The 15,351-nt window shown below is 41.0% G+C and overlaps 2 protein-coding genes across 2 annotated transcripts; one reads left to right on the forward strand and one right to left on the reverse strand.

The window, feature by feature from the left end:
• Positions 1 to 5,102: 5,102 nt before the first annotated feature.
• mettl21cb (methyltransferase 21C, AARS1 lysine b) lies at positions 5,103 to 8,657 on the forward strand. The gene is made up of 5 exons (XM_079276876.1): positions 5,103 to 5,207; positions 6,233 to 6,358; positions 6,531 to 6,694; positions 6,772 to 6,889; positions 7,825 to 8,657. Exons 2-5 carry the CDS (start codon positions 6,238 to 6,240, stop codon positions 8,220 to 8,222), a joined length of 801 nt encoding a protein of 266 aa, XP_079133002.1. The 5' UTR covers positions 5,103 to 5,207; positions 6,233 to 6,237; the 3' UTR covers positions 8,223 to 8,657.
• A 624-nt stretch (positions 8,658 to 9,281) lies between these two features.
• grk1a (G protein-coupled receptor kinase 1 a) lies at positions 9,282 to 15,344 on the reverse strand (the record flags this gene model as incomplete). The annotated part of the gene is made up of 8 exons (XM_079276349.1): positions 9,282 to 9,571; positions 9,752 to 9,953; positions 10,061 to 10,185; positions 10,277 to 10,360; positions 10,446 to 10,603; positions 11,398 to 11,525; positions 12,272 to 12,985; positions 15,315 to 15,344. 8 exons carry the CDS (start codon positions 15,342 to 15,344, stop codon positions 9,282 to 9,284), a joined length of 1,731 nt encoding a protein of 576 aa, XP_079132475.1.
• Between the last annotated feature and the right edge of the window lie 7 nt (positions 15,345 to 15,351).

Consider the following 15,351-nt stretch of genomic DNA (forward strand, 5'->3'; position numbering starts at 1 on the left):
TGTAAACATTACATAATCATATTTTTAGATTCTGTATGTAATCCGATCTAGTTAGTCATCAGTATATTTTAGTCATCAGTATATTTCCTACATTCAAAAAGATAAGACAAAAATAAAACAGGAGCCATTTTGGCAAAAGAAGAACATATGTGCATAACATCATTCAGCAACAATGATTGATGAGTCATCATTTCTTCCTGGCGTCGCGATCCTGATGCAGAAATACTCAAATAACTTGACTGCTTGTTGTATTGTTGCTGTTTAGAAGAGAGTGACTCAGTGTCGCTGCTTGCCGTCTGTCAGTCCAAGTCATTTTCTAGCTTCACAACCAGCTGTCTGCTGACTTGTTTGTGTTGATGCACCGAGGCTGTGAATCCTCCCCACTGAGCCCCACAGACAAGGCGTACCAACACTGGGCACGCTGAACACTCCTGTATCTGTGCTCAGGCATGAACTTCGTGGTACAGACTGGACCGGAGTCTGTGTTCACATCGCAGACTTTTAATACGAATATGTTGGTTTTGCTTCATGTCAGTGTACAAACAACACACAAAACAGTGTTTTGAGATGCTCTCACGTAATTCCTTGACTCTGTGTATTCAGATATTAGAAAATAAATAGCTTTATCTTATATCAAAGGTGGGATATAATTGCCATGCCATTGTGTTCGAGTGAAAGTTTTAACCACAAATCATGTAGACGTTATAATATTTCTAACCATATTTTGAATGCATTGTATGAATTTTAAGGTATTTTCTCTAAATGTTTACCTCTGTACAGCTTTCCATTAATTCCTGGATGCTTTAAAAAGACTCGTAAAACGGTCGTGATTTGTGAAATCATCAGGTATGCATTCATTTTTCGTCAATATAGTGAGGCAAGGCAGTTGAATGATTTAAAAATTCCAATCTGTGCTACCTTGTGACAATAATGTATCTTGACGCAGACTTGATGTTCACTAGATTACACAGCTGTAAACATGCATACGCAAACCAATGGTTGTTTGAATTTGATGATATTGTGTGTTAAAGCTTATTAATGTTTGCTAAAGCCGAACTGTTGGAGCCGGAGACACCAACAGACTGAACAAACTTGTTCAGAAGGCCGGCTCCATCATTGGCTGCAAACAAGACAATCTGGAAGAGGTGGTGGAGAGGAGGACACTGAAGAAACTATCATCCATATTGGATAACCCGGACCACCCTCTCCACCACCTACTGCAGGGACAGCGGAGCACTTTCTCCAACAGACTGATCCAGCTCCGCTGCACAAGGAAAGATACAGGAAAACATTCCTGCCCTCTGCTATAAGACTGTACAACAAATCACCTCTGGCCAGATCATTGTCCACATAACTATACTCACCGCTACACTGTTGTTTGCTGGGGTTGACTTTTGCACTACTGTTCTTCACCTAGTTAGTTCATTTAACACTAATCTATTTCATTGTTTAAACTGTGCATTTTTGTTGTATGATCTTATATGTTCTATATTCTGATATTTAATTTGTCCTACTCTGTTATTCTATTGTGCATTTTCTAATACTTAATATTTTTGGTTACTCTGCTACTTTGCTTCTTGGTGTGTCTTGCTGCTGTAACATACAAATTTCCCCCTGGGGATAAATAAAGTACATATCTATCTATCTATCTATCTATCTAAAGGGCACATTTTAGACCATTTTCTACGAGTCATGTCGACTTTAAGTGACAGCTCAGTCTGCAAAGACTGTGTTTTAGAGGTTCAACATTGCTCGTGGAACAAGTTACAGTCAAATTGTTTTATTCGCAGCCTAACAACTCATGAAGTTATTTGTGAAAGTCATGTAAAATAGTCGAATAAGCTGTTATATTTTAGTTGTCTGCAGCCCTTCTGGTGAATAAATCCGTGGTTGGCATGTTGTTTTTGTCACACTGAGGGACTGTACAAAAATATATTAGGGGGAGGAAATGGTTGGGGGCCTCGCCCTCTAGAACACATGGTACACAAACAATTGACAAGCATGGTTAGATTTATAGATCAGTGCAATATGGGGACAAATGGTGTGTTCTCACCCACTTTGTCACAATTATACTAACTCGATTTTTATCTTTGTTTATTCTGTCTCGGGGTTTTGCAGGTTTGCAACGTCTCTGGTTCAGATCTCGCTGGGGACCATTGCTGCATCTCTCGCACTAATCTCTCCAACATCGCTGTTTAATAAAGGCCTAAAATGGCCAAAAGTAATCTGGAAAAAAATATTGATGATCATGTTGTGCGGAGGATGCTGCAGTCAAGAGGAGGGTTAAAAGAAAAGATTAATAACCCAACTCAAAATGAATTATACCACCCCAATAATGTTTATATAGGCCCTAAAACAGTTCTCCAGATCACAGCCTTTTCTTTTATGGTTAATTGTTGGAATGCTGTTCAGCATTCCAACTGTTGTTCTTCGAATCTTTATTCAACTTCTATTTCTTCCGTCCCACCTTTTCTTCTCCTTCATATTTTAAGCTACAGAAACCGTTCAACTATTACAATGTCCAGCTCTTTCACCAGAGGTGTGATATGACTTTTCATATTTCTAACCTTTAAACTTTTTGAATTGTTAAGCTTTTTATTTTCAATGGGATCTCTATGGAGAATATTTTCAAATCCTCTTAAACTTCTTCAACTTTCAAATCCCTCAACTTCTTCATACTTTCAGCTACAGACACCATTTCAACTTTACAATGTTGAGAAAACCCTTAACTATTGCCGCATAATTCATAATTTCTGATATCTTTTAAACTTTTTGAACTGCAGCAATTTAACTTTTATGATTTTTCAGCCCTTTTCTGACTTTATAATGGGTGTGTATTGCGCAGCTTAGAGTTCACTAATTAGTGATGTTGATAAACACACAGACACACATGCACTCCTCTCTCACTCACTCACGCACACACACATACACACACACTCACACACACACACACACACACACTCTCACACACACTCACTCTCACACACACACAGACACACTCTCACACACACTCACTCACACACACACACACACACACTCACACACACACACACACACACACACACACTCTCACACACACTCACTCACACACACACACACACTCACACACACACACACACACACAGACTCTCACACACACTCACTCACACACACACACACACACACAGACTCTCACACACACTCACTCACACACACACACACACACTCACACACAGTCATTTCAGGTCTTTGAGACTTTTAGAGGACCCCCCCCCCCCCCACACACACACACACACCCCATTTTAAAATAAAAGCCGCACACACATGATTTGTTGCAGCTGTTACGTGTTGCAGCTCGGCCAATCAGATATGAGGATTCTGATAAGTTTCCTGATTCGAGTGACATTTACACACACCGCGACACAAGAGGGAGAGACGAGGAAAGACATGGCAGAGCAGGACAACAGTCATGTAAGCTGTAAAAGATAAAACATCGGACAATCTCCAAATGAGAAAGTTTGCCAGAGATATCAGAGCCTCTCTCTCTCTCACAAATTCTTTCCTCTCTCTCTCTCACTAATTCTTTCCTCTCTCTCCCTGTCTGTGTCTCTCTCATACAGTCATTCAGGTCTTAGAGACTTTTAGAGGACCCCCCCCCCCCCCACACACACACACACCCCATTTCAAAATAAAAGCCCCAGAGAGTGAATTCTAATTGAAATGCTTGTGATGAAGCCAGGCATTTAATAACCTCTGTTTATGTGTGTCAGCCATTATGATGATGTCTCCTCTCCCCCTCTCCCCCCACCCAGCACCACCCTTTCAAAATAAAAGCCTCATGGATTAACTGTATTTAAACAAGCTCAAACTTTGGCTTTTTTGTTAAAAAAATGAATGCTCTTACTAATACTGCAACAACTACTACTGCTGCTGCTAATATAGTATTACTACTACTGCTACTATTACTTATACGACAACTGCTACTACTACTACTGCTATTCATGCTACTAAAAGCAGTAATACTACGACAGCTATTAGTACGACTGCTACTAGTACTACTACTACTGCTACATCTTCTACTGCCATTACTATTACTATTACTACTACTACTACTACTACTACTGTGATATTAAATACTACGACCAACACTACAGCTATTACTATGACTACTGATACTACGTCTTCTACTACTTCTTCTAATTACTAATACTTCTACTACAACTACAACTTCTACTACTACTACAAATATCACTACTACTACTACTAGTAGTTATTCTAATACTAATAATACTTCGACTACAACTTATACTACTACAAATATCACCACTGATGGATTTTTTTAAGCCACAGAAACTGTTCAAATTTCAAAATGTTCAGCTCTTTCAGGAGAGGGGTTATATGACTTTTCATATTTGTAATCTTTAAACTTTTTGAATTGTTAAGCTTTTTGCAATTTGTTTTTGAATTGGATATCTATTTTCACCAATGTTTTTGCGATTAATTTCAGTTTTCAGCATTCCAACGCATTTTCAGCAGGAAATGCTTTTTCTAGTTGTCTAATGGGACCTAGAGGGAGAAAGGAGAAGCCCACAGGTGATTAAGAGATGGCACAGGGGGGATGTCAGTTCCAGGCCAGGCCTTTGTAAACAGTTTGCTCACTCTCCTGCTGATTGTTTTAGAAATTAACCCTATTTTATGTGAAGCCTGGCAGGTGGCACACATCGATAACAAACCTCATACACATCTGCCTCCCAGGATAAACATAACTATGCAAATAAGTTGGCACCGTGCAGTGTGAATACATGTTGTTCTGAAATATTTGCATGTCCCTACAGCCCCATATGAAACTCCTGCTTAAAACCAGATGTCTGCTTCATTAAGGATGAGAGGCAGTAACAATCAGAGGAGTTCTGCAGATGCTGTCAAAAATCTTCAGAGGATACAAAATGCTGGATCTGATTTTAAAGCCACAAAAGTGTTCAGTAATATATGTAGGGAATATGCACACTGGCCACAAGAGTTGATGTTCATGTTCTGGGAGGGGTCAGGGTTGCTCATCTCTCCGTCAGAGATTATAAATCTGTTTCTCTGCTTCTGTCTGCCCAAATATCCCAGCCTCGCTCAGGCGTATGTCACCAACGATGCTGCTTTCATAAACACAAGAACACAGCGGACACAAGTTCACAAACAGAGAGGAAAGAGGAATAATAGACGATTGCTTCATACAGGTATGTTTCAGCAACATATTATTCTTTTACTTTCGGTGAATGAGAAGAAGAAGAAGAAGAAGAAGAAAATCAGTAAATCACTTTTACATACTTCTGACGATAGTGTTTCTTTTTGAATTGCGTCAAACTGTGCCCTTTATATTTGCATGGAGATCCAGCTGAATGGGATGTGCATCGACCCGATGCGTCCCCTGTATCCCCATGTGGAGCTTAAACCTGGGGGTTTAACCAGCTGTGTTTCTGGGCTCCAGACCGGAGTCTGATGACAGCCAAATAGACTCATGCACTATATCTAGTTCACTTTGAGCTTAAATAAATCACATTTAACTATGCACACGAAAGATAAAACACAACCCCAAGCAAGAGACACAATTTTTGTGATCATCCACATAATGAAAAAGGTAAAGATGTGCATCTTGTCAATGCAGTTTATATGCCAAACTTAACAAAGAGTTACAGTTAAAAAAAAGTTTTTTTTCATTTTTTTTAAAGGCCTATAGCTTTAGGTTGAACTATTATTTCACGGGACACTCCATATTATTCATATTTTCATGAAGTTCAGTTTACTTGTCATGACAAGCTTTCTTATGTCTGAGGAATGTTATCTGAGATCGGGCTCGAGGCTTAACAACAGTATGGTGTGGTGTTTGAAAGAATTGGGTGTTTTTACCAGGCAGGGAGAGTTTTATCAAAGCTTGAGTTGCACTGTAGAACGTGTAGGATCCAGGGTTGGACGATCCTTTTTCTAATCCGTTCTGTGAGTCTCCCAGATTTTTGTAAGTACAGTACTATGTTGCTGTAGTACTCGTTTAATAATGAAAAACTACACTGTGATGGTAGTTGTGTCACAAACACGTTTGATTAAGCAGGAAAGATTGTGGCGTTTTTTCAATTCTATGTATCTGAACTTAACTTGCTTTTATTTGTATTTTCTCTGTGTTTATTGTTATGCACCAATACACACAAGAAAATAGCTATGTGAAAACCTACTAAAACAATTGACTGATTCTTGATTCTTGATTCAGTGGTCATGGAGAGATCGTCCACAGACAGCCAGCATGTCCGACAGCAGCAGCACCATGGAAAGAAAAAGGAGGTGGATGACAAACAGGATGGGAAACGACGGGTGGAGCAGGGGCCCACAGATGGGGGTAATTTTGGATTTAAACACTGACGAGAATGTGTATGTCTGTATCCGACACTGCCATCACGAGTCCGGTGTCTGTGTTGCAGAGAAACAGATGGAAACAGATTGATTTGTTACACTGGTGAGTCCCATAAATCTGCAGCATTGTCACCTTCGTGTAACACTCTCGTCTGCAGCGTTAACAGACCACAAAGTGATGGCAGGAGAGGCTTTGGACAGGAGGAACATCTGGGAGCCGAGTGTCTACTACGCGCTGGGGATGGAGACATTTTATATCGCTGGTCATAACATCAGCATCCGCGAGTCGATGGATACTTATGGTGCTCTGATCTGGCCCGGGGTACGTCCTGTGTGTGTCTGCTCGTTCTCTGAACTCCTCTGTTGCTGCAACTGTGATCATGAGAATGTATTCTGTAGGCAATAGCTTTGAGCCAGTTCTTGGAGAATAACCAGCAACAAATGAACCTGATGGACAAAGCGGTGCTGGAGATTGGAGCTGGGACTGGCTTGCTCTCAACAGTGGCCAGTCTGCTTGGTAAGTCGATGAGGATAAAGTCACAACATGTAAAACAATAACATCCAACAGCACATCTTGACACTGAAGTAATAACATAACTCATAACAGGCTTTATTCCGACTTTAACACAACAAAAACAGTAATTATTTCTCAAATTAGTCATCATAATGACACTTTTGTCGAACTTGTAGTTTTTAATTTCTTACCTAAGAACAGTGGTGGTACTCTTTGATCGTATACTGCTAGAGGGAACCATGAAGGGATTTATTGCATTAATATGCCCTGAATATCTGAAGGGTATCTGCTCATACATTACATTTTTACATTTAGGCTTTTTAGTGGAACTGTTGGTGGAACTCGAGGAAACATCAGCGGGTCACTTAAACACTGTGATTCATTGTCTGAGGACCATGAATATCCACCCACAACACATTTTTTGCGTTGCAAACATGCCAGTATGGCTGCAGCTGTACAGATATCTTGACAAACAGAGTGATTATCAGACTGATGTTGTGATCTTTTGGTCCCTCCATCACTGGAACGCACTACGCACTGGAAACATAAGTATAATTTTATTCCATATTAAATACAACACCCATTCACACAAAGGGAATCATTGCCTTTCTATGGTTGCCTCTGGTTTCTCCTCATTCCTTTGTCTCGATCAATAGACAATAAGATTCAAGACTTATAATATCTGTTATAGGCTACATCCCACACATCAAGCATGGAGATACTAATTTATAAGCTGTCCTTAAAGCAACTTTAAGGATCACCAAGTTATTACAATTCATCCTGAGGGGGACATGAATGTATAAACCATTTCATTGTAATCCATCCAATAGTTTCACTCAGTACCACAAATGTCAACCTCGTGGTGCTAGAGGAAAAGCCAGCTGGGTTTTTTCCTATCTGTACTTCAGCTGCTATTGTTTTTTGACACTCTTTTCCAGGTGCTTGGGTGACAGCTACTGACCTGCCAGACATCTTGTCCAATCTGACCTTTAACCTTCTGCGGAACACCAAGGGCCGGTCCCGCTACACCCCTCAGGTGGCTGCCCTTACCTGGGGTCAGGACCTGGGGCGAGACTTCCCCTACCCATCCTACCACTACGACTACGTGCTCGCAGCCGACGTGGTCTATCCCCACGGCTGCCTCGAAGAACTGCTGGAGACCATGCGGCACTTTTGCCGACCAGGAAGCCGAACAACGCTGCTGTGGGCCAACAAGATCCGGTTCCAGTCAGACTTGGGCTTCACGGAGTGTTTTAAGAGCAGTTTCAACAGCACGCTGGTACTTGAGCTCCCACTACAGGAGGTGAGGATATACAAGGCCACAGCGAAGGAGTGATGGAGGAGCGTCAGGAGGTGGAGATTCCTGAGATGTTAAAGGTGTTGTGTTCAAATTTTGAGGGAAAAAAGCAAATCACATTTTACTACTGATTTAAATTAACGTTGCACAGCAACGTTGATCGACTGAAGAATACATATTTGAAAGCAATACAGAATGCCTCTGGGGCTAATTGCGTTATATTCCGTTTTATTTTGAATTGTCATCTGGTGTCAGAATTCTGTCTTTTTCTTTACATAAATAAAGACATTTCCATCATAAATTGGTGCATGAAAAATCCCCAGAATGCAGGAAATGAAGAGTTTGGACCCCCAGACCCCCAATGAATGTGTCCCACCTGATGTTGAAACGAAAAACCAACATCCGAGCAGAAGGCAGAAATGACGCTCAAATTTCCATTTCAATAAGCTCTTTTATTTTGCCAGCACTTTTTTATCCAACTTTTGCTCAACAATGTGTTTTTAAAATAAAATGATGCTCTTGGTTTTTTCGTCGTCAATTATGGAACATCTGGTGCAGCTTTTGGTATTTCAACAGCAGAAGTTCCTTTAGCTGTTTATAATAAAAACTAGGGAGCATAAAGACAAAAGAACTTTTCATTGAATGGCATTCACTCTATAGGAGCACATGTGCAAGAGGAAAATCAACATTTCACATGTTTACCGTGGGCCTAACATCACTCCAAATACACTTTAGATGTCATTTTTAATACAGATTTTTCAAAATGCATTTAAAATCGAAAAGTATTAAAATCATTTAACACCTGCACACACAAAGATAAGAGAATGAGCAGATTGAGAGAGAGTCAAAGAAAGAGAAGATGAAGATGGATTGTAAGGGGGGGGGGGCAGAGGTCAATGAATTATTATTTTTCTACTTTCTGCTAAATCTATGTTTAAGTCCACTCAAGGTTGAAAATCCACCTCCATTCTGCTCTTGTTGTTGTCCTGCGCTTACCAATAAAGTTTAGAGTCTCAAATGGTTTTAACTCTGCAAACAGAGTTCAGAAGAGACTTGTGTCCTGAGTATTTCAGTCTGTATATGCGTGATGTATTTTCTCTACGATACGCAGCAGGTTGATGACTTTGGCTGCTCTAGTAACGACTCTCGGCGGAGGTCGTTGGGGACACTGCCACGAGGACCCCAAACGTTGAGCTCTCCATAAATGCCCGTTTCGATCATCTCCTCTTGCCAGGGGATCGGGATGTTGCCTGAGGAAAACTCATCAAAAATGGTCCTGTCAGAGTCGTCCAAGCCCACTCCCTTCACCGAGGAGAAAGCCCCGACGTCATCCAGACTTTTAGCGTACACCACTTTTGGGTCGGGGACGAAAGGAGGAGGCAGAATACCTGGAGAAGCGAGAAATGGAAAATCAAACTGTCGAAGGATTGAATCCATTCTTAGGGTATACACTTAAAACAGAAATAAGCTTTTTAGTTTGTGTTCACTCATGCAAATGTTTATTTGAAGTTAGAGAGGTTAAACACAACCCTGAACAAGACACAAAAGTATAGAAAACAGATAGATACCTGCATTCAGTTTCCTCCAGTTGATGTCACTGAAAAATGGGTGTGCTCTGATCTCATCACAGCATCCATTCTTAAAACCCATCCTCTGATCGACCTCTTTAGCCAGCAGCACGTCACAGAGCAACTTTGCATGCTCGCTGAAATTGTCCGGATAGGCCACCGTCAGGGTGAGCATACGCTCCTTCATCGCGTCACGTTCAACCTAAACATGAGACGGATACTCTTACTGATTGATCCTCTTATTTATTTCACAAAGCCAGCCATTCTGTGCACAGGGTGAAGCTCAAGCTTGAATGAAACGTGACTGACCTTCTCCCCCCTGTTTCTGAATGGGTTCTTAGCAGCGATGAACTCAAACAGCGTCACTCCCAGAGTGAAGTAGTCGACTGAAGTGTCATACTTCTCTCCTTTCAGCATCTCTGGAGCCATGTACCCTGCAAGAGATAAAGTAAAAAAAAAAGTTTAGTACTTTCACAGAGAAAGTACGCCTCTCAATAGGACATTGTTGATGCGGATGAGACCCACCTGGTGTCCCAGCATATCCTTTGGTCACTGTTTTGCCTTCTTTTAGCTCTACAGCAAGACCCAGGTCAGATATACGCACATTCCCTGGTTGGACAACATGAATATATCTTAATTAGCTTGCATTTACACACCAACGAGGCCTTTTTTTGTCTAAATCGAAATGTATTACCATTGTTATCTAGGAGCACATTTTCTGGTTTGAGATCTCTGTAGATTATTCTTTTCTGGTGGAGGTGCTCCAAGCCTTGGATGATCTGAGCGATGTAAAAACAGGCTCTTGGCTCCTCAAACCCCGGGTTGTTCTCATCCACCAGGTAGATATGGTACCTTCAGGGAACAGGTGAGATGTGGCTCCGTCATAAAGACATATCATCTGCATACAATTGCACTATTACAGCTTATATATATATACATATATATATATATACTACATATATATATATGTATATATATACATATATATATATATATGTATATATACATATATATATATATGTATATATACATATATATATACGTATATATATACATATATATAGATATATACATATATATCTATATATATACACATATATATCTATATATATATAGATATATATGTATATATATATATATACATATATATATATATATATATGTATATATACATATATATATATATGTATATATACATATATATATACGTATATATATATACATATATATATATATATATATATACATATATATCTATATATATATAGATATATATGTTGTTTTTTCAAACTAGAATGCTGTTGTTCTCCTTATGCTCTCATTTTGCAAACTACAGTCCGCACACATTAAAATCTGATTTTAAAGAAATAAGGGATTCATTCAAAAGAAGACAACTTGACGTGACTTTAAGGGGCTGGTGCTTTTGAAGGGACAACTCAGGGTTGTTTTTGTTATTTCTCGCCCCATGTCTCTTGGGAATAACAGCTAAAATGTGCATAAGGCCTGCAGTTCAGTGTATCTAACACAGCTGGTCCTGAGCTTTTATTTCATGAATGTTAGTGAGATACTGTAACTGACACACATGCAGCTGCACCCATGTGCCTGTAGTTAGGAACCATCACTTTGAGACATGAGTGTGAAATTACTTGAGATCTCCTCCATTCATGATGGTCATGACCAGGCAAAGTTCTTCCTTTGTCTGGAAGGCGTACGCCAATGACACAATGAAGCGGCTGTGAACCTTCTCCAGAATCCTCTTCTCCACCATCGCCCCCTACAGGAGGGCATTAGAAAAGGACATTTTTGAAAAACAATGGTACATTGACATTCTTTTCAAAAAAAAAAGTAAAACTACAGACTTTTCTTCTATCGAGCTGAAGACAAACATGCCATTTGAAAAAAAGAGGTGAAAAAAAATGACCTCAGACAAGTCAAGGGCAAGATGTAACTGCCAAGAAGTTCCATTCAGGAGAGCTTTCCACTAAAGCTCCCAGTAATCACTCTATCCCCGTCTCAGTGTTTAATACTGCAGGATAAAGCCACACGAGACAGAGGCAGGGACAAAGATGATTAGCACCATCCCATTCCGCTCAGCGCACTGTCTCTGAAACACGACGCCAGCAAAATGCCTCGTTATTCAAATCACTGTGCGCATCGCAATTAAAAGAGCTTAAAAGAGAGAGGACATGAGACGATACTATTCTCTTTTTGTGGCACATATTTATTACTATTTGACTGATATTGAGATGATATTAATATTAGTAAAGGACCCAACATGCCACACACTGAAAAAGATTGCATTTCAAACTATAAAGTGCCCAAAACCTGCAGCATGTGTATAATTTGGACCTTTACCAGTCCTCCGTGTTAAACATGTTTGGGCAAAGTTGATCAGTATAAATGCACGCCCTGTTTTAAAACTATGCATTAGCCTTTTATTCAAATGAAAGGCCAACGCAAAAGACCAACAGTATGGTGAATAAAGGAGCATATTAGCAAGAGTTACAATTGTTCTCTCACCTCATAGCCTTTCCTCTTCTTCAGCCTCTTCTTGTTGAGTTTCTTACAGGCATACAATTTTCCTGTGGCTTTCATCTGACAGGCAGACACCTCCCCAAACCCACCTTTCCCCAGCACGCGGAAGTCCAGGAAACAGTCTGCATCCACGTGCTGCATCTCGAGCCACTTCCACTGCAGATACCGCTTCATATACAAGCTCTCCAGGAAGAAAGTGTAGGGGGCCTCACACAGAAAGTCCAACGTTGAGGCCAATGGTGCAGCAAACAAATCATCGCTTGCAGCCTCCTGGCTTTCCTTCACCTTAGCGATGATGTCCTCAGACAGGAATGGGCAGTAGTGTTTGGCAGAGGGGTCCATGTAACGCTCGACAATCTTTGAGGCCTTCTTTGCCCTGTCCGAGTCCTCCGCCAGGTCATATCCCTCGATGTCTTTCAACAAACGGCAAGCCCCGTGGTACTCTGTCTTTGAATCCAAGAATTCCTTAAAGAGGCGTTTGCCGATAGGCTGTTCCACACAGACTGCGTCAAAGGCCACATCCAGGGTGTCCCTCAGGTCCTCACACAGAGTGATGTGGGGCAGTTTTAGGCGGGAATGGTGCTTCTTATCCCGAGATGCTGTTGTACTGGTGCCATCAACGCTTCCACGAGCATTGATGTAAGCAGAATTAGCTACCACTGTGGTCAGTCCTCCGATATCCATGTCGCAGGCAGGTGACTGTTAGGCAACGCAAAGAGGAGACATTGCAAAGAGAAAAGGGGATAAATACTGCTTACTGATGTGCAGGGGTGAGGTGGTAAAAGGATGAAGCTCAGATCAGAAAACGTGCACAGATCACAGAGTAGTGGGAGAGGCAGCATGGGAGAGAAACGGGAACTTGAGACTAGTGTCTCAACTAGATCCCAGCACACTTGAGCACTGCATCACCCTCATTCTCACACACACACACGCACACACTAACACAAACACCTGAGTCAACACCTTTCGGTAATCCATTAACACCCTAATGTCCCGGACAAAGCGTGCGAGCACATGCTGGAACAGAAAACAGGCTGTATATGCAGCAGGAGTGTCTCCAGTCAGTCAACTGGCAAATCACAATGAGCAGCGGGACATTCATGTCGATTAACTGAGCAGTTGCTGGATGTCAACAGCAAAGCGATCATGTTTGTGATTAACTCGGAAACTTACGGAGCAAATGACAAAACATTGGAATGGGGTTTTTTTTCCCCCCCCCCCCAATACACCAGATGGTGGTGTTGATGAAATTGATAACAAATTATAATTAAAATAAAATACTCTGAAGTAGGACATATCGATGGTTAGAATCGTCAAAAGACATGCCAACATGTACAGTACATTGAACGGATCATGACTGGCCGCTACAGCGCTGGTTTCTGGAGTCTGTATCGTGGTGGGGAGTAAATAGTTCCATGTAACAGCATTACATAATCATATTGCAAAATGTATGTCATTGCAATTTAGAGTACTGTGTATATTTCCGTCTGTGGACAGATGTTGTCAACTGCATCGCAACCGTGCCAGATGCAGTCACAGGACTACACAGGTGAGTAGTTGAGATCTAAATGAAGGCAGAGTTGGAAGACACAAGAGGACAGGAAGGAGCCTTCACATTGTAATAAGGTATATTACTTTCATGAAGTAATTCAAATAGTTAGATTAGTAAAGACATTTTAACAGGTTAACTTGTAATCTGTAACCGATTACATGAAGTAAAAGGTCAAATTCTCAAAACTACTATAGCGGAAACTGCTGCAAAGTACTTTAAATACTTTTACAGGTGTTTATATGTCTGTGGACAGATTTATTAAAGCGATAGCGTCACAAACTTGCAAGATGCAATTAGTTTGCACCTGAAACTTTGCAGATGTGTAGCTGAGATCAAAATGGAGGCTAAGTTTGAAGATCGGAGCGGTCCGAGCAAAAGGGCCCGAAGCCCCTGGCCCGAGGCGGAATCACAGCAGGTGTGATCCCATCGCATTATGGTCTCTAGTTGGTTGTTGCAATTGGTCCATCTGCCCGAACTGGCCAAAAAGAAATTCAGTTATGATGATGAGGGACAAAGTACGCAGTCCTAGTTATGTGTAGAACTATTGTTGAGTTCAGCTCAAGCTCATACAAGACTTTCGAGGAGTTAAGCGAGAGAGCACCTTGAGCTGGATCACACCAGTCGAGACGGCAAATCAAGCCAGGAGGGTAAAGTAGGAGGACAAAGGCCCTTTCACAACTTCCTACTCTCCCTACTTCCGGCACCTTTGCTTGGACCACAACCATCTTCAAACTCTGCCTTCATGTTGATTAAAGTCTGTCCACAGACAGAAATATGTACACCTGACAAAGTACTCAAAACCTCTTCTGTGGTAGTTCCTGCTAAAGTAGGTGACTCCAGGACCACGTTCTGCCACAGAGACTCTACCAGTCCATCTTTATATTAAATCACTGCTGTCAGTATCCTTCTGTCACAGCTTAGCAAGGAAACGGCTTGCTAAAGCAAAAACATGGAATTTTGAGGATACCCACTTGTTTTGACCAACTCAGACTAATGCAGCGTAACATTAGCTTCAGCTGAACTTGATATCATTTTACAAAGAACTTACTGTTTTCTGACCCCCATCATTTACATTGAAACTGCTTTAGGAGATACTGTGCAAATAACTCCTTTAATGTACATGTGCATGCCTGTTTTAAGATATGTGAGCTTCCCCTTTAAAAAAAGAATAAACATTTTATTGGGTAAAAGAGCTTAAACGTCTGCACTGACACATCCTGCTGCCTTAGGACCAGACTTATTGAGCAGGTGCCAGACACTGAACAAAACATTCAAATGATCCACTCCACACAGCCTGTTCTCCATCTTGGCCCTCATTGATTCTCCATGTCAAAAACATTTGGCCATCTCATCTTTTCTTTTTTTAAAAAGGGCAGTCTTAAAGACAGCGAGCGCTCTTGCAAATACACACGTTTACTGAAATTAAAAGCGGACGGTAGCATAATGCGAGTAAAGGAGATAATCAGTTGTTCTCACCTCACAGCTATCCTCTTGTGTGTCTAACATGTTTCCT

Source organism: Melanostigma gelatinosum (assembly GCF_949748355.1).
Source record: "Melanostigma gelatinosum genome assembly, chromosome: 10".
NCBI lineage: Eukaryota > Metazoa > Chordata > Actinopteri > Perciformes > Zoarcidae > Melanostigma > Melanostigma gelatinosum.